This window comes from Taurulus bubalis (assembly GCF_910589615.1).
Source record: "Taurulus bubalis genome assembly, chromosome: 12".
Taxonomy (NCBI): Eukaryota; Metazoa; Chordata; class Actinopteri; order Perciformes; family Cottidae; genus Taurulus; species Taurulus bubalis.
In genome coordinates this window covers 2144042-2164696 of record NC_136600.1, presented here as the reverse complement: position 1 = coordinate 2164696, position 20655 = coordinate 2144042, and the positions used below count along the sequence as shown (strand labels likewise).

Here is a 20655-nt window from a genome sequence, read left to right as displayed (position 1 = left end):
GACCCCTGATCTAGGAGATGCCTCCTGGCTCTTTAACAGTTATTTTTCTATGAGTCACCAATTCAGTTCAATTCATTTTGTATCACCCAAAATCACAAATTTGCCTCTGAAGGCTTTTTACAAACTGTACACACACGACATCCTCTGTCCCTCACATCGGTTCAGAAAAAACCTTTAACTGGGAGAAAAGGGAAGAAACCTTTGGGAGAGCAAAAGAGGGATGGCCAGAAGTACAATAGACGTCATGTGTCTGACCACCATGTCAGGTCTCCTCATGGGCCTGGTATGCATCTCTGTAAAACACAACACGCTCGATAGACCTCATGTTGGATGCAGTTTGTCTCGGGAAGCAGAGGACGAACACAGTGGCAACGAAAACAGAGACAGCGACGGGCTGAGTGGCAGCACAGTGCTCGGAGAGGAAAAGAAGTGTGCGTGTGGGGCGGGGGGGTGTTGTAAAGAGGTGTGTGTGTTGCTCATTAGCGGCCACACTGCAGCAATTAGGGGCAACTGGAGGAGCATGCCAGTGCTTTGTAGCTCTCAGAGGGGGAGTGGACAGGACGGCGGGTCGACTGGCCTATTGCGTCGCAGCCTGTTGGGGAGGGAGGCGGCTAAGCGCGGCATGCTTTGGTCTGCTTCCAACTACGATGTGTGCAGGGGAGAGAGATGGGGGAGTCTCGCTGTAGCCTCTCTGCCATGTGTTAGCATCATTATTGAAATCGGGTTCAACCACTGAGCTCACTGACTGGACTTCCAGCTGTGTGCTAAAAGTAGAACACAAGAATGAAAGCTAGTAACTCAATACACAAACATATGTCATAAATAAAGCTCTAGTGTAAAACTGTAAAAATATGTTTTTTGGCCACAACGTAAACAAATGGACAAAGCAGCCTTGTGTGGCTCGTGATTTAGGGTGAGATACCAACGCAGTCTTTAAATTCCTGCTCCAGGAAATGTAAATGTTGATTAAATGACTCATAAAATGTAATTATAAAAGTCTTAACTGAGCCAACATAGAGCGATGCGAGGTATTCTTTTTGTTTCTGGAAACATTGGAACAAGTGTCTGTATGTTTTTAACCAGGAGTGACAATTTTATATATTGTTGTTGTACTTGTGTTTGTTGCTTTATGGACCCATGAGTCTGAAAGAAAAAGGAATATATTCATGTTTTCAACAATGAATGTAACTCACAAGTATTGTGTGTGTATCAAAGCCTGATATATCTTCGCCGGACAAATGTGAGGCCGTTTCTCAATCCGCGTTCTCCTCTTTACTCGTGTTCTCTGGACTCGTGAAACGTCATCAGTCGCGGCCCAAGTACTGTTCCAATTCAAAAGTCCGCTTCTCGCCAAGAACGGTGAAAATGCCGGGATGTGACTTGATCCGCCCATTTTACCGGGGATGCATCAGAGCAGACTTGAGAGTACTTGAGAGAGCCAATATCCCAGAATATTACTACGCGAAACACCTTTCAACCGACGATCAGATGTTGACAAGAAGAGGCTGAAAGAGTTGGGACCCGAACGTCCGGATTTAAAACTTCAGCAGCAAAGCACTGAGGACGTGCACCCGGAGCTTCTCCTCAAGCCGACATGCTAACCGGAGCTGGTTAGCTGGATGCTAAGTGTGGAGCAAAGCAGTGGCTCTGAGCAGCCGAGGAAGCTCCAGGCTATGAAGGAAGATGAGCTTGAAGGATCGCTGCAGAGGTGAGTGTCAACATCAGCAGATGCCTGTGTTAGAGTTTAATGTTTTATCTTTCCCACAGCAGAACACATGTTAGATTTGGGTGGATATCCTATCAGACTATAACTTTATCTAAAATACCAATTCAACCCCCAGTGTGTGTGTGTGTGTGTGTGTGTGTGTGTGTGTGTGTGTGTGTGTGTGTGTGCGTGTGCGTGTGTGTGTGTGTGTGTGTGAGCTCCAGGCTAGAGCATCAAGGTGCTCCTGGCCTTTTGTCTGTTGATGAGCCATCAAGACATACAAAACATAGTTTTTTTTGTCAACTCTGATTGTTGGCTTTTGTCTGTAGTATGAAGCCTGTTTGTAGTAGATATTTCCCCACAACTCATCTGTCTGTCTGTGTCTCTCTCTACCTTACTGCAGGGCCCCAGTTTAAATGTCTTTACAAGCAGTGGGGCCTACTCTGTCAAACAACCAATGTAAAATGTGATTCTTTCTGAATCTATTCTGCTCTAAACCTCTTTCATGTGAGGGTGTGGGCACCTCTTTTATTCTGTAAACCTCTGAAACCCAACCCAATGTTTCTTAAACCTGCTCTGAACCTCTCATGCCCAAAGTTACAGTTTGTTGACAGTAGTTATTGGACAGTGTTGAGCACTGTGTTGTCTTGAAATAAAGCTTTGTTTTTTAGAATGTTCTACTCAAAACCTCTTTTCTTCTCATTGTGGAGTGCTATTTAAACCGCGCCGCCCAACTGCGCGCCCCCCCCCCCCAAAAAAAATGTAATTGTTTGACTCAACAGTGGCCTAAAATGAAGTGATGAATTGCAGTATGAACAGATATAAATACATAAATATACAAACCCATCCCCCCACTGATTGGTGTGACTCCACCATGTCTCGTGTTGACCCCTTCAATCACAAGCCAGTGTGGACGACCTTGATGCTGGGACGCACAAGGAGGGGAGTTAATGAAGCTCATTTAATTGGAGTGAAGAGTGTGTGTGGGCATCATTGTTTCCTGATGACTCTCTCATTATAATAAGGTATGTTCTGTCGCTGATGACAGATTCTCAGTGGCACTCTAGAAAGCTGCGTCACACATCTTTCAAACAGCAGCCTTTATGTCAAATAAAAAGGTTTCTTTTCAACTAAACTTGATTACAATCCTCATTTACATACATGAAATTTGACCTGTGCCCATTCTATGCATTATAAATTTCAGGGTTCATACACATTCTGACCAGTGGGTTTCATGACTTTTTCATGACTTTAAACCAAAAGCAGTAAACCTTAAATGACACAAATGAATGAGACAATAGTTTGATTAAAAGAATAAACATTCATATAGATGCCCGTATGTATGCCTACTTATATTTTGAGCGTCTTTCTTTTAAAAGCATATTCATTATTTCAAACTGAATGAACGTCAAATGAAAATTAATGTCATGAATACATGAATATAACACATTTACATGACTTCTACAAAACGTTTGGGATTCTATTTTTTTCAAGGACTTTTCCAGGCCTGGAAATAATTCCAGGTTTTGTATGACCGTAAGAACCCTGTAATTTACATATTTTTATAAGCAGTGGGCTGCTGCGTCTTGCTCAAGGACACTTGAGAACTGGCTAGCTTGTGGCTACAGGACGACCACGCTACCCCTTGAGCCACAGCCGCAAAATCCTTCAACTGACAAATCCTGAAGGCAGAGATGCAATGCTACACTAAACACTAAACTCTGGTTTATATAGTATTGTTTACTTTTCTGTTGCTTTGACAATTTATGTAGTTTTTTGTGTGTACAGAAGTTTGATTGACTTTCACTTAGAACAAATACACCTGTGCATGGAGAAAGCATTTCTCAAAACACGAGAGGGGTTTGCCACCCCGACTGAAAGAAAAGAAAGAAATTAACCTTTATTAATCCCCTTGGGGAAATTCTTCTCTGCATTTGACCCATCCTTGGTTGGGGAGCGGTGGGCTGCCCTGTGAGGCGCCCGGGGAGCAGCTGGGGGTTGAGTGTCTTGCTCAGGGACACTTCGACATGTGAGCTGTGGGGGGACTGGGGATCTACCTTGTGGTTACTGGACGACCACTCATCCCCCTGAGCTACAGCCGTACCAAAAGGTAGAGCAAATGGAGCTGTGTGAGAGTCCCACATCTATTTATTAGAAATCAAGGCAGGCTCTTAGAACCGGATCAGGTTCTGTCCTGGTCTGGATTCAGGTTGCAGAGCATTTGTGCTGGTCCTCGTGCTCTGTAGGCGTTCTATTACTGCATTCACGTAAACAAACCACGTACATATCAGCCGTGAGCTCCAGATCCCACTGGAGACACAAGCCTTAAAAAGATGGGCGAGTCATACTTGTTGTCTTTCTACGTTCGTACGTCTTCAACAGAAAACATAGGTTTTATAATGTGATATTCAATAGAAATGACTTTTAAGCCGTCTCTTTCAAGTCAACTGCCACCTTGTTTCGGTTTTAGTCGTGAAATGAGAAGGTACCGCATCGACAACGCCTCATTTCAACGTCACCAATCAGCCGCTTCTGGTCTATTGTGGGCTTTCAGAGCGAGTGACAGGATTAAAGAGACAACAGTTCCACCTGCTGTCCCTTGTCTCACAGTCAGTGAGGAAGGTTCACGTAGAAAACGATGAAATAAACCTCTTGCGTCGCCTCCAGTTGAGACACAATGTCATGGACATAATGCACATGAAGAAATATTGAAAAGTCATTTTGGGCCCATTTTGACAGCCTTACTGTCCATCCCTGGGATCATTTCTATCACCGGCCTGACAAGACACAGTCTTGACTTAGCTAATAACCTACAAGGTGTGAATCGAGAATTGTGAATATTTCTGCACGTTATTTACCAGTTTAAACCATAGCAAGTGAGCAAATGCTTTCACAGTGCTTTTCACGGAGTGAAACTCACCGTCAGAACGGAGAGCAGCTCGTGGATGGGCAGCTCCGCCTTCAGGCGCTCTTTGAACGTGCCGATGGTCTGATGCTTCAAGTAGTAATAGGAGGCGATGCGACCGTAGGTCAGTGGCTCAATGGTCCGGTCATCCTAGAGCATTAATGGACAAATGTGACAAACCAGAAGCGGAACCCATGTGAAAACAGATGTGTGTCACTATACTGACTATACCATGACATCAGAATACTACCCCCACTCACCTCCTTTATCTCTATGCAGTAAGAGCACTCCAGGTCCCGCAGGCTTTTCTCCACAAGGTTGGACAGGAATTTGTTAACAGACTCGTGGCTGACGTCTTCTAGGCTGTAATAACTGAACACAGAACAAAGGAGTGTGATTGATAGCTTTTTTGAGCTGTGTTGAAGCATCCGTGACAGTGGCGGGGTTTGCAGACAGTTATGAGAGAAGGGTCACCAATACGTTTTACAAACACATCTCCTGAATAAACTGTAAAATAACTTCCTGTCTGGTCACCTTGGAGAGCTATTGAGACCTTCACTAGCATTTTACATATCACCATCTATTTCACAAGTAGTTAGTTAGTTAGTTAGTGTAATATCAGGTTCCATGTGGACATCATATCCCGGACCAAGCAAAGAGATGGGACTCTTCAATGATACTGATGATGCAACCTCATTAGGGCCGAATGAAACACAAAGGCAACCATCTTGGAGTAAAATGGCTCGTCACTACTGCCTCTGTGCATTGTTGCTGGTTTTTAATCTGGTACACACTGTTGTGGTGTGAAGAGAAGCTACAGCCTGAAAGCATTACCTGAAATAAGACAACCAGTGGCCAGACAAAATAGGTTCCATGCTCAACACTGCTTAGAAAGAGTTACCACATGAGGCTTAGCCGAAAAGTAATGAAAGACACGCTTCATCAGCTCATAATGCCAATATTTGTGCATGGTGTGTGCAAGTCAAATAAAAGAGCGAAGGAGACCTGGCACGGTTTCAATAAAGCTGGTAGAAACAGATGCCAAATATCCTTAAGGTATGTTTACAAGGGTGAAAAAAACCAGTGTAATGTAAGTAATGTAAAGTATGTCTGGTACAGTTGGAGAACCGTTCACAGGTTCTTGTGCTCTTTGTGCTCTTTGAGGGCCATCTGGTGGTTCTCGAGTTCCAGCTGATGATGGTCCTTTGTAAATTGCTGTATAAGTTGCAATACAGTTTTGGTGTGAGACCTTCCTTTTGTTTGTTTCAGATCTGATTATATTACACTGCAACCGTTAATGCCACTAATTCTGACTGAAAACACTTGGGTGGGTACAGAGCAGACTACCTGCTGAGGAGTCTCAGGTATTATGGAGTGTAGGGTGCACTCCTGAGAACCGTTTTAGAATCTGGTGGCGTCAGCCATCTTTTATGGAGTGGTCTGCTTAGGCAGCGGCATCTCGACTGCTGACGGGAAGAGACTGAACAGTCTGGTAAAAAATACCCACTAGTTCCAGTGTAAGTGGTGGGAGAGAGGAGAATGATGGCTAAGATCTCATCCCGATGGACACCATCTCCCACCCTCCATGCAGGACACTCTGACAGCACTGTACAGCTCCTTCAGTGACCGGCTGCTTCACATCGCGGTCTGTGAAGGAGTGAAACCGCCGTCCTTCCTTCCTGCTGCTGTCAGGCTGCACAACCAACACCGCTCCCAGTAGACCACACATACCAACAACTGACAATTCCTCACTCATGGATCGTGGCTGTCTGGAGCCAGTCCTGTCTCCTACCTCCTGCCTCCTGCCTCCTGCCATGGCCCTGCTGATGGCCCTCCTCTCTACCTCCTTCTGCTTCATGGATTGTAGTTATCTGGATCATGGTCCATGCCTACTACTCATTATATGAATAGTTTCTGTCATATTCATGTAATGTGCTGTAACTCTGTTACGTTATTCATTCTGGTCACATGACATCTATTGCTTCTGTCCATCCGGGGAGAGGGATCCTCCTCTGTTGCATTCCTGAAGGTTTCTTCCTTTTTTCCCTGTGAAAGTTTTTTTTCAGTTTTTTGGGTAGTTTTTTCTGATCCGATGTGAGGTCCTGGGACAGGGATGTCATGTGTACAGATTGTAAAGTCCTCTGAGGATAATTTGTATTTGTGATTTTGGGCTAAACAAAATAAACTGAATTGAATCATTTATTCATTCATGTGCAATCAAATGTATACACTGTGCAATATGAATAATAATAATGGGTTTGGGGAGTAGAAGGCTGCTGGGGTTACTGACATTTGTAATATTTACGTAGGTGATACATCTAACAGGGCGACTGTGGCTCAGTGGCGGCTGTGCCTATGGTGTATGGGTATGAATGTTAGTTAGTCCTGATGGGCAGGTGGCAGCAGGCAGCAGTCCTTTTCCCAAGTCATGTCCTTGAGTCCCCACAGGGGGAACCCGAGACGTTCCCCGGTCGGATAGGATTCATAATCCCTCAGCCTTCTCTAGGTCTTCCCCGTGGTCTCCTCCCACTTGTGATTAGAATACATCCAGAAGGATGTGTGTAGTGTTTCTCCTGATCAAGCCGAACCACCTCAACAGAACCTTTTAATGTGAAGGAACAACGGTTCTACGCCGAGTTCCCTTCAGATGCCTGAGTCCATTGTCCTCTCTCTAAGGGTGACTCCAGTCACCTTGCAGTGGTTGACACTCATTTCAACCACTTGTATCCTCATTCCTTTCCAAACCTCATGACCATAGGTGAGAATCGGATCGTAGATGGACCAGTAAATTGAGAGCCACTCTGCCTGTGTAATTTCTGGTGGTGCACCTGTTGGGGTTCTTCCTATTGATCATGCACTGCAACCTACCCTTGCTTGTGAACAAGACTCCCCAATATACTTAGAAAGTCATACTCCTTGTCCACTAAACACTTACACACTGGGTTGGCAAACTTCATGAATCATCATTGCATCCTTGAAAGAGAAAGATATTAGTGGAGCAGATCAAAATAAAGAGGTCCACTGTTCAATAACATGGACGGAATCGGCATTGCTCCTCTCGAATCTGAGGCTCAGATCAGCCATGTTTCTTGTCCATTGATGACAAACGTCTGGTCTTCTAGTCCAAACCCAGAACAGCTTCTTGGGATTAAATTAGTAAGGATCCAAAACTAGCTCCAAGAAAAATATACTGTTTTCTTCATTTCCTTCAGGTTTTCCTTTGTTTTGTGGCTGTGTGTAAAGACTGGCTATATATCAATATATAAAAGAAGAATAATGTATACAGTATATGTACATGCTATGATATAAGTTATTGTTTAATCATTGATGTACTTCCTTCAACTTCCCAAGTACATGTTGCTTCCATGACATATTTTGTTGGTGCATTATCTTTATAAAAGAAGAAAATATAAACGGTAATAAAATGGCCTATTAGCCCGAGGACCAACCACCTACAGTATGTCAATGAACATAGACCCCAAATGTTGAAATCAAACAAAAAACTACCCAATTGAAGCTTTAAGTTGTTGAGAAAACAAAAACAAAAAAAAAATAGCGAGGATGACTACCAATAAATCATGTAACAGGTGAGGGGGATTACTAGATTAAGGTCATTTTACAGTTTGCTGCATAATGCATGCTAATCTTCAGAAGAAATCGCCCACTTCTTATATTACATTAAAACAAACGGTATCTTCATGATCATCATACAGAATCATTTATTGTGCGGTTGGTAGCAGGGAGGAGTAATCACAGCCTCACTTGTGGGCTGGAAGCAGCAGTTTAGATGGGTTATAGTCAAATTTAATGGCCGTTTAATGTTAAGTATTTCTTTCATTCCCATCACTCCACATGTTAACAGCACGCGGCTCGAAGCGCTGAATGTGTTTATTACTGAACACATTTCACAGATCTTTACTGGTAGCAGGGCCTGTCTGATTAAGTCATGGCCATTAGCATCATCACCATTAGGCTCCTGATGGCGCGGGGAGTCGGCCTGCAGACGTTTACGATACCCATGGGACCCTGGGCCTGTGTCTGTGTGTGTGTTGTGGGAATCAAAGCATAAAAGCGCCGGTGATAGATTAGCTGTTCAGATATAAAACACAGCTGCGTGGAGATAACAGTGTCGGGGGATCTGTGCATTCAGAGGCAAAATTTATGACGTTGACTATCATCTGAGTGACCATGAAACAGAATTTGGGAGCGCCCGTATAAAACTGTTGATTAAGGAGCATGCGATAAAGGCAAAATATGTTTGTCATACTGGAACCAAATTCTGTTTTGATTTAATGGAAGGCCTGTGGGTCTAACTTAGTGTCAACTGTAAGTGCAAGTAATGGAATACAAAGTCAGTCCAGTTGTGGTGGAATGTCGCTGCACCATGTAGGCCCTCTAACATTTTCAATTTCTTTGCTCTACGTTTAATTTGAATGTCAACTATTGAAAAATCTATAGAATCGATCAAAACCACTATCCTCTGATACATTCATTATGGGACGGAGATCAGTAGCATTTCATCAAATCTAAATCCAGTATCACCCACCAAATCTGAATTGTTCTCAAATCCTCTTTATGTTTAACTTTTAAAGTAGTTAAAAAATAACAAAAAGTCAATGACCTGTAATCAGCTTTTGATCGCTGAGAAGGGACTTTTTCAGTGGAGATCTAATTAATGTTCCCAACCGGAAGAGTACAACCTGAAAATGAGCAGCAGCAGATAAGAAATTTTGAGGTTTAGTCTATTTTAAGATATAAAAAAATGAGGGAACAGATTAGCAAGCCATGCTTGATTCAACTTCATGACCTCAGCCCTGCCAACGTACGCGTTTAACAATCTACAGGCATGGTTTACCAATCTGTTCTCTACATTAATACTGTTGACCAATCCGCTCTCTTGGTAAATGAATGCGCTGTCATCAGCTATCATGCCAAGACTCCTAACTTCTTGGGACTTGTTGAACTACTAAAACATATACCCATAGTTATAGGGTTGTGTTACAGAGTGATGGTTATTTTTCCATCGCAAAACAAGTAGTTACAGTTGATTTAATCTGATATGTGTCATTTTGAAGGCTACTACGTGACTCTCTACTAATTTGGTCTTTGCAAGTAAAGCATTTGTGTTTAATAAATCCATTTATTTGGCCAAATGGGAGCCTGATCAGGAGCCAGCCTGAGTCACGTCAAAATAAGACACTGATGTAATTTGTTGTCACCTTGGATAAGTGCAAGGGTATTTTGTAGGATTGTTGGAGATTATGGGATAGGGGATTTTGCAACAAGCCATCCCGTCCTTGTATAACTACAATAAGAGCATTAATCGCATTCTCGGCTGTAACTCGAGCATGTTCTCAGCGGCTGTCTCTCGTGATTTTCATGGACACAATCTTGAGTGGAGAGCTTCCATTTTGTGGTTGCATCGCTGCTTTCTGCTGAAGATGTACTTGGGTTGTCTTCATTGACCTGGGACCCTGAGGACACACTGGATGGGTTAAAGCCAAGTGTGAAGTAGCTGGGATAGAATCAACACCTCCATGGCATTCTGGAAAATTGTGTGAGCCTGAAGGTTCAGATCTTTGTTCCAACCCTCACTTACGGTCTTGAATGTTCGGTAGTGAGAGACAAAGTCTTGGAGATCAAAGAAACAACTATTTCAATCAATTAACCAAGGTAGTTTGGGCTTTTGATCTGGATGCTTCTTGGAAGCCTCTCTGTGGAGGAGAACCAAACCCAGAACAAGCAAAAATATATCCCATATGAACTAGCAGTTGGCTGGAATACAGTTGTTTCAAGGAGATGTTTCACAACAATATAAAATAGATAGTATGGCTGCATGGTGTAGTGGTTACCACTGTCACTTCACAGCAAGAGAGGTTCGATTCCCAGGCTGGACTGCTCTTCTGTAACTCCATTCAAACTCATGTCAGAATGGGTTCCTTCCAGGTTCTCCAGCTTCCTCCCACATTCAAAAGCAAACCTAACCTATCAATTAGCTTAACTGATGCCTCTAAATGGCCCGTTGATGTGAGCGTGAATGGTTGACCGTTACTATGTGTCAGCCTTGCGATAGTCTGGCGACTTATCCAGGGTGCACCCTGCCTTCACCCAATGTCAGCTGGGGAAAAAATTGCATTGAAACATCTCTAACTGTAACTGATAATAATACATGTAATACATGAAGTGGTAGTTGCAGTAGTATTCTAATCCTGGGTCTCATTAGTGTGAGTTTCAAATGTTTTTTCAGGCTTGACATTTCAACTCATGGCGAGAGTCAGTACAGTCTGGAGAGAAACAGAAGGGGAATGATATCAAAGGCCCTGGTCCATGTAGATGTTGTGTTTACATGGTCAGTGTCAGCCAAAGGATGACCATAACTGCTGTTTGAGGCTCTCTACCAGTCCTAGACCAACACTAAACCCTTGTCATTGTTTTGTGGAAAATGGTCAGACATTGAATATTGCCCTGAAATCCTAGAATCCCAAATGAGAGTGTCCTGTTTCACAGACCCGTATTGGTACAACCCTACTGCTCGGTCAATGGTAAATGTGGGATGACAGCCGTGCAAATACCAACAGGCTGGAATGTACTGGAATGGTCTCTGTCTACACAGCAGATGTTTGACCGAAGAACATGGCACTCCTCTAAACAGGTTGTGAGCGCGGGCCAAGAATGTGTGCATGTGTGTTTGCTTTAGTTCTGAACGGAATGATCTGCTGCCGTTGGTGAGTGGTGTGAGCTGCTTTGCCTAACCTTGGGTTCATCACCAGCCGCCTGAAGAAGTAGGTCCAGGTGATGTAGTCCATTGCATCCTGTTTGGATGAGATGGTTCCTGCAGCAATCTCAGCATTCAGATGGTCTGACAGCACACTGTGGAGGCTGGAGATACAACATGCAATCACAGGAGACCTCATTAGTATCGGCCAGCTAGAACTCTAACCTCAATACTTATCCTCTACGAACACAATTAAGTCTGTACCAGCAAGAAGATTAGCTGGTTAATTGATTTGCTGATGAACAACACATACTTAGTCAACCATTCTGATAAACAGTTACTTATTTAATTCATTTTCAAGCAAATTGTCAAAATGTCAATACATTGGTAAATGTGAGAATGTTATGCTTTTCCCGTCTTCTAATACCCCTAAATAGAGAATACCTTTGGGTTGTAAACTGTTCAACACAACCTGAAACTGACATTGTACACATATATGAATTAATGAATGAATAAGATAGCTCTGGATCAAAATCCAGTTTCCAGTTTTAAGACAACATTTATTTAGTGGATCCTCTTTTGGTAAATGTTGAGGGGGAAAAAAAAAATCACAAAAAAGGAGTGGTTTGGTGTCAGGTATTTAGCCTGGATTAATATCAGAACGAGCATCCAAAAACTGTAATGTAACTAGTGTAGGACTCATTTCTCGTAGAGAATCAGGTTTTTAGACTTGTGTGAGGCTGCGTATACGTTTAGAAAACCTCTTGACTAAACCAGGTGATGAATTAATCAGACGTAAACTCCTTTAAGAATGTATGACCCACCTCACAAAGTTTGTCACAAGGTTACAAGCATATTTTTGAAAAGGGAAACTATGTTTTGGTGGATTTGACATTTTGTTACTTTAGTACTGCATCACATAACACATGTGACTCTCCAGCACAGATCTCTGAAGCAGGTCATGACAAATCCTGTTCTTAAACGGTTGTGTTTCTGTACCATTACTTCTAATTATGTCCGGCCAACAATTAATAATGCAACTGTTAAAAACAACCGGCTTCTCAGTTTGTTGTGGTCAGTCTGCTCTCAGTATTGCCATCAGGAATATACTTTTTATACCCTGATATATGTCAGGATGTTAAGGGATGATGTCTTTAACGCGTTGAAAACCAAACCTCTTTCTCCCTGTGTTGGGGTCGTTGTAGGAACCCCAAAATAATTCCAATAGTGTTTATTTATATGAATTTGTTCAGCAAAGTCTTGGAGGAAAAATGTACATCTGCAAAAAAAAAAAATCACATATTTTGATCATAACTATAAACATCCAGCATGAGTATGAGCAAGGTGTATCAAAAAGGAGTCCTTGAGAGCTCCAGAGTTTAAAACAAAGTATTGTTCAGTGTCCTAACAACAACCCACAGATGATTAGTGCACCTTTTTAGAACGATTAAGATCTTAAGCATCGACATCTGCAACAATAAACACAATCCAGGAAAGCATGGGCATGTTAGGAAGCAAACTAAGTGAATTACGTTTTTTTTTTCGGTAAAAAAATGTAAAAATGACACACTTTGTACGAAGACAGTGTCTGATCCAGTTGACCATGGTATCAAAATGATCAGCTGTTTCCGCATGTGCCGTATGACGCGGTCTACGCAGAAGTAATGGAGCAATGAGACCGTAGGATTTACCAGTGATACCAAACTGGAACGAAGGCTCTTTTGTGTGCTACAACATTTTCCTGCTACGATGCTACACATTTTCCCCTGTCACTTGAAGGTCAAGCCCTTTTTCTTATAATGGGTAACAGTTTGACAGTGAATACTGTCTTCTTGTTCATACAGGAACATCATTTCTATGTACAGCCTCTGACATAACAGACAATGGGGCAAGGCAGCGGGTGTCTGTTACCTGGACTCGACGGGGAACGGCTCATAGAGGAACTTCTTGTAGAAATCCTTCTTGATGTCGTGGACGAGGATAACGGCTTTGCCCTGGTCATCAAACTGAGGCCGACCTGCTCGCCCCATCATCTGCAGAACATCTAAACACAAAGCACAAACACTACAAAGCCGCTCCTTCATCCCATGTTACACTATTCGTAAAATAAGCTGCAATAACAATGCAAGTGGTCACTTGGTTGTCTATTCCAGAATTGTTGCTCTGCACTGCAGGCAACCTGTCTGAAATGCCAACATCACAGAGGCAACAGTATTTTAGGAAATATCGCCATTTTGTTGATTACAGAAACCACATAAATACATATCTTTTATATTATTGATATGATTGAAATGTGAAATTGGTGTCAAATGATGCATGGAAGACGAATCCCTGTTTGAGTGGTTGGCATTACAAGAACGCTTCTTTTCACGCATAAACAATGAGAAAACACCTGGTGGACTGTGTACCTGTAATGGGGTAGTCCACGTAGCGCTTGGTTTTGCCATCAAAGTATTCAGTTCCCTTAACGACCACCAGGTGAGCGGGGAAGTTCACCCCCCAAGCCAGAGTACTGGTGGCAATCAGAACCTGAGGAAAGAGACGGGAACAACAAAATCAAACAACTTTAAATGAATCAAAAATGTGAAATGAAACAAAACATCTACAGAAGGAAAATAAGTAAAACAAATGTAGTATAATTTGAGTAATGTAAATGTTGAGGAAAACATGGGTAAACATGGGTAAATGCAATGTATCCATCATATCCACAACAATGCAATATATTATGTGTATATATATATTTCAGACCAAGGCCATAACTTTAAGCTGAACGGATCAAATCTGCAATAAAATGGCATCTCTCAAGCTGCACAACACTCGGGGATGTTAAGCTCAAGGATGGGCGACGTTGTTTGGAGGAATGTTCAGTTCAGATGAACAGTATAGGTCCAGGTAGCAGGTCATACCTGGATCTTACAGTTGACGAACAGCTCCTCCACCGTCTTCCTGTCTCTCTCGTGTAGGCCGGCGTGATGCATGCCGATCCCAAAGGCCAGCGTCAGCTTCAGGTTGGATTCCCGTACTGTGGCGATGATGGCCTCTATCTAGACGGACCAGAGCACAGACACGATGGATCAAACAACAAACCAAAGACGATGACACAGCGGAGGGCTGACCGGTGGGGTTCATGGGATACCAGTCTTATCAATACTACTTATTGGTTTGGTTCCTTATCGATACTCTTATTGTTTATTTTTGAGTATTTTATGAGAAAAAATACAAAGAGAGTTCTGAGAATCTACTGGAGTAAAATTAAGCCACACTTTGGAACTTTGTCTTCTCTCTGCCATGATGAGAGTCTCACGCTGTACTGAGCCGGAGACAAAGAGATAGAGAGACAAAGAGACAGAGAGACAAAGAGACAAAGAGAGACAAAGAGACAGAGAGACAAAGAGAGACAAAGAGACAGAGAGACAAAGAGACAAAGAGAGACAAAGAGACAGAGAGACAAAGAGAGACAAAGAGACAGAGAGACAAAGAGACAAAGAGAGACAAAGAGACAGAGAGATAGAGAGACAGAGAGACAAAGAGAGACAAAGAGATAGAGAGACAAAGAGACAGAGAGACAAAGAGACAAAGAGAGACAAAGAGACAGAGAGATAGAGAGACAAAGAGACAACGAGAGACAGAGAGATAGAGAGACAAAGAGACAGAGAGACAAAGAGACAGAGATAAAGAGACAAAGAGAGACAAAGAGATAGAGAGACAAAGAGACAGAGAGACAAAGAGACAAAGAGACAGAGAGATGGAGAGACAACGAGAGACAGAGAGATAGAGAGACAAAGAGACAGAGAGACAAAGAGACAGAGAGACAGTGAGATAGAGAGCAAAAGAGACAGAGAGACAAAGAGACAGAGACAGAGAGACAAAGACAGAGAGACAAAGAGACAGAGAGACAAAGAGACAGAGACAAAGAGACAAAGAGACAGAGAGACAAAGAGACAGAGAGACCAAGAGACAGAGAGACCAAGAGACCAAGAGACAAAGAGAGACAAAGAGACAAAGAGACAGAGAGACCAAGAGACAGAGAGACAAAGAGAGACAAAGAGACAAAGAGACAGAGAGACAAAGAGAGACAAAGAGACAGAGAGACAAAGAGACAAAGAGACCAAGAGACAGAGAGACCAAGAGACAGAGAGACAAAGAGAGACAAAGAGACAAAGAGACAGAGAGACCAAGAGACAGAGAGACCAAGAGACAGAGAGACCAAGAGACAGAGAGACCAAGAGAGACAAAGAGACAAAGAGACAGAGAGACAAAGAGAGACAAAGAGACAGAGAGACAAAGAGACAAAGAGACAGAAAGAGACAGAAAGAGACAGAAAGAGACAAAGAGACAGAGAGACAGAGAGACAAAGAGACAGAGAGACAAAGAGATAAAGAGACAAAGAGACAGAGAGACAAAGAGACAAAGAGAAAAAGAGACAAAGAGAAAAAGAGACAAAGAGACAGAGAGACAGAGAGACAAAGAGAGACAAAGAGACAGAGAGACAAAGAGACATAGAGACAAAGAGACAGAGAGACAAAGAGACAGAGAGAAAAAGAGACAGAGAGACAAAGAGACAGAGAGACAAAGAGAGACAGAGAGACAAAGAGAGACAAAGAGACAAAGAGACAAAGAGACAGAGAGACAGAGAGACAAAGAGACAGAGAGACAAAGAGACAGAGAGACAAAGAGACAAAGAGAAAAAGAGACAAAGAGACAAAGAGACAAAGAGACAGAGAGACAAAGAGACAGAGAGACAAAGAGACAAAGAGACAGAGAGACAGAGAGACAAAGAGAGACAAAGAGACAAAGAGACAAAGAGAGACAAAGAGAGACAAAGAGACAAAGAGACAAAGAGACAGAGAGACAAAGAGACAGAAAGAGACAGAAAGAGACAGAAAGAGACAAAGAGACAGAGAGATAGAGAGACAAAGAGACAGAGAGACAAAGAGACAGAGACAAAGAGACAAAGAGAGACAAAGAGATAGAGAGACAAAGAGACAGAGAGATGGAGAGACAAAGAGACAAAGAGACAGAGAGATGGAGAGACAAAGAGACAACGAGAGACAGAGAGATAGAGAGACAAAGAGACAGAGAGACAAAGAGACAGAGACAAAGAGACAAAGAGAGACAGAGAGACAAAGAGACAGAGAGATGGAGAGACAAAGAGACAACGAGAGATAGAGAGACAAAGAGACAGAGAGACAAAGAGACAGAGAGACAGTGAGATAGAGAGACAAAGAGACAGAGAGACGAAGAGAGACAAAGAGACAGAGACAGAGAGACAAAGACAGAGAGACAAAGAGACAGAGACAGAGAGACAAAGACAGAGAGACAAAGAGACAGAGACAAAGAGACAGAGAGACCAAGAGACAGAGAGACAAAGAGAGACAAAGAGACAAAGAGACAGAGAGACAGAGAGACAAAGAGACAGAGAGACAAAGAGAGACAAAGAGACAAAGAGACAGAAAGAGACAAAGAGACAGAGAGACAAAGAGACAGAGAGACAGAGAGACAAAGACAGAGAGACAAAGAGACAGAGACAAAGAGACAGAGAGACCAAGAGACAGAGAGACAAAGAGAGACAAAGAGACAAAGAGACAGAAAGAGACAAAGAGAGACAAAGAGACAGAGAGACAAAGAGACCAAGAGACAGAGAGACCAAGAGACAGAGAGACAAAGAGAGACAGAGAGACAAAGAGACAAAGAGACAGAGAGACAGAGAGACAAAGAGACAAAGAGACAGAGAGACAAAGAGACAAAGAGACAGAGAGACAGAGAGACAAAGAGAGACAGAGAGACAAAGAGACAAAGAGACACAGAGAGACAAAGAGACAGAGAGACAGAGAGACAGAGAGACAAAGACAGAGAGACAAAGAGACAGAGACAAAGAGACAGAGAGACCAAGAGACAGAGAGACAAAGAGAGACAAAGAGACAAAGAGACAGAGAGACAGAGAGACAAAGAGACAGAGAGACAAAGAGAGACAAAGAGACAAAGAGACAGAAAGAGACAAAGAGAGACAAAGAGACAGAGAGACAAAGAGACAAAGAGACCAAGAGACAGAGAGACCAAGAGACAGAGAGACAAAGAGAGACAGAGAGACAAAGAGACAGAGAGACAGAGAGAGACAGAGAGACAAAGAGACAAAGAGACACAGAGAGACAAAGAGACAGAGAGACAAAGAGACAAAGAGACAGAGAGACAAAGAGACAAAGAGACAGAGAGACAAAGAGACAAAGAGACAAAGAGACAGAGAGACAGAGAGACAAAGAGAGACAGAGAGACAAAGAGACAAAGAGACACAGAGAGACAAAGAGACAGAGAGACACAGAGAGACAAAGAGACAAAGAGACAGAGAGACAGAGAGACAAAGAGAGACAGAGAGACAAAGAGACAAAGAGACACAGAGAGACAAAGAGACAGAGAGACAGAGAGACAGAGAGACAAAGACAGAGAGACAAAGAGACAGAGACAAAGAGACAGAGAGACCAAGAGACAGAGAGACAAAGAGAGACAAAGAGACAAAGAGACAGAGAGACAGAGAGACAGAGAGACAAAGAGAGACAAAGAGACAAAGAGACAGAAAGAGACAAAGAGAGACAAAGAGACAGAGAGACAAAGAGACAAAGAGACAGAGAGACCAAGAGACAGAGAGACAAAGAGAGACAGAGAGACAAAGAGACAGAGAGACAGAGAGAGACAGAGAGACAAAGAGACAAAGAGACACAGAGAGACAAAGAGACAGAGAGACAGAGAGACAAAGACAGAGAGACAAAGAGACAGAGACAAAGAGACAGAGAGACCAAGAGACAGAGAGACAAAGAGAGACAAAGAGACAAAGAGAGACAAAGAGACAAAGAGACAGAAAGAGACAAAGAGACAGAGAGACAAAGAGACAGAGAGACAAAGAGACAAAGAGACAGAGAGACAAAGAGACAAAGAGACAGAGAGACAAAGAGACAAAGAGACAAAGAGACAGAGAGACAGAGAGAGACAGAGAGACAGAGAGACAAAGAGACAGAGAGACAGAGAGACAGAGAGACAGAGAGACAAAGACAGAGAGACAAAGAGACAGAGACAAAGAGACAGAGAGACCAAGAGACAGAGAGACAAAGAGAGACAAAGAGACAAAGAGACAGAGAGACAGAGAGACAAAGAGACAGAGAGACAAAGAGACAGAGAGACAGAGAGACAGAGAGACAAAGAGACAGAGAGACAGAGAGACAGAGAGACAGAGAGACACAGAGAGACAAAGAGACAAAGAGACACAGAGAGACAAAGAGACAGAGCGACGAGGTTTGAGACAAAGACGTCTTACTTCGGAACTTCTAAAGTACCGATAGCGGAACTGCTCACTCCAGACCCTATCGATTCTCCTTTTAACTAATTTAGTAACCACAACAGCTGGATTCTGCCCTCCATATTGGTGTGTCTTTTAAAAATACATACACAATAAAGTGTGGAAAAAGCGGATTTAATCAATTATTCAAACTACAATGTATCTTTCAAATACTATACAACTAATAAGAAGGAAGAGAGTGAATATCCTGCCCCGTGAGAAGAGAGCCGGGGCTTTGGAGCAGCAGCGCAGTAAGAAAGAGCCGTCAGGTCAGAGAGGGGGTGTGAGGCGGTGGGTGACCCCCGCTGAGAGCTAAGCAGCTATCACCAGAAGCCTGTCAGTCAAACAGCAGGGAGCTGAGCTGCTACACGGGCCAGCGCAGAGGAGCAGCAGGCAGCCGCACATGTCAGCAGAACACACACAAAGGCCGGGGACGCCGCGCACACACGGACTGGAGCTCTGAGACGCGTGTCTGCAGGGTTCAGGACACACAACTGAACACAACTGTATCGCGTTCAATCCGTCATGGTCGAGTGAATAATGCTGCAACATGCTAATAGTAAACAGAGAAGGTGATGATTGAAATGATTGTCAGCAAGCAATGTTTTCACAAGCCTTTGGCTTTTTCTGTCACATTATAGCAAATATGAGGAATACTTTCCTCTAGAACAGTGGTGTCAAACATTTTTTTTTTAAAGTGACAGATTTGGAGCCAAAAGAAGCATAATGTAAAGTCATTTGTAGTATTTTCAGTTGCAATCGATGAGAGGACTGACATTACTAAAGCTCAACTGGCTGTGTTCATTCGTGGTGTTGATGAGATTTTGGCGTCACCGAGGAGTTCCTTGAGTTGATACCATGACAGACACCACTACAGCCAAGTACATTGTTAGTGCTCTCGCTGAAGTGCTGGACCGGGTCGGAGTGGGCTGGACACACGGCGCATTACACCAGATCTATGACCCAAGTGAAAGCTAAGTGATGCTGACATTTTCTTTGTTTATGGAAATGACGGTATCCCGATGCCTCAAAAGTACTGATTATAGATTTGAAATAGAAATTTCATTTCTATTTCAAATGTTTCATTTGCACACATTTTTCAGCTTTAGAGTCATATTTTCTCTTTACACTTTTGCCTTATGACAATTGTGCCTCATTATATAGAGAGCTGAGATTATTCTGCAATTTTTGATATTTAAAAGGTGAAGAAATTATGTAAAATCAAGAAAATGAACTCAGATGGTTAAACTACAATATAACAACAACAAAAGAACTGGCAAGAAGCCGGATACGGCGGTCCCATATGTATGTGCTGGAGGGATTCAAGACGACGCCTCGTCTTAATGCTCCAAAACACAAATGATAAAGTTGAAAAGTTCCTCAGCTCACTAGCATCCCACTGCTGGAAGCCTTTTGAGTGCGAGTCAGCTGGTGACAGCATGTGTATTTAGAGGAAACAATGACTAACATTCTGTGAACAGCAGGTAAGCCACTGCTGCTAACTGGCAAGTATAAAAGAACCACGTGTGGGGCCCACATTGACATTGCACCTGTAATAAGAACTGGACATGGACCCCCCCATATTCTCATTTGTTTATTATTTTTATTGATTGTTAATTATTTTGTTTGTTCACCTGGCATCTGTTTGTTTATCTGTTTATCGGAGGTTTGAATGATGTGAGGTTAATGTTGGTTACATGGATTTAAGTTCAGGCAGAGACTTAGGTCAGCTCAGGGGTCCTTTGGGGAAAAGCGAGGGAAAAAGCTGCGCTCGCGCTATTCAGATTGGTCTAGAATAGCATGAAGTACGTAGTGTGGAGCTGATCACTGTGTTTCTGTACTTTCCAGGTGGGTGAAAGTGATTAAATAGTATAAAAGTAGCACATGGGCATAACTGTTTGGAAGGCAAATATGAATGCATGTCTGTTTGGAAGTTGAATGTCATGACGCGTCTGGAATATAATGAATCACTTAGTTTAGCTAGCTAGTAACCGTGGTAACCA

At 42.8% G+C, this 20655-nt stretch overlaps 1 protein-coding gene across 3 annotated transcripts in view; it reads right to left on the bottom strand.

The window, feature by feature from the left end:
- ascc3 (activating signal cointegrator 1 complex subunit 3) overlaps positions 1 to 20655 on the bottom strand; it is a gene marked incomplete at its 5' end in the record, with an annotated part of 166923 nt that overhangs the window by 12563 nt on the left and 133705 nt on the right. For all 3 annotated transcript variants that reach the window (XM_079228052.1, XM_079228053.1, XM_079228054.1), the window contains 6 exons: positions 4626 to 4760; positions 4871 to 4982; positions 11364 to 11489; positions 13237 to 13369; positions 13734 to 13854; positions 14232 to 14369. In XM_079228052.1, coding sequence (XP_079084178.1) covers positions 4626 to 4760; positions 4871 to 4982; positions 11364 to 11489; positions 13237 to 13369; positions 13734 to 13854; positions 14232 to 14369 — 765 coding nt within the window. The remainder of the gene's footprint in view (positions 1 to 4625; positions 4761 to 4870; positions 4983 to 11363; positions 11490 to 13236; positions 13370 to 13733; positions 13855 to 14231; positions 14370 to 20655) is intronic.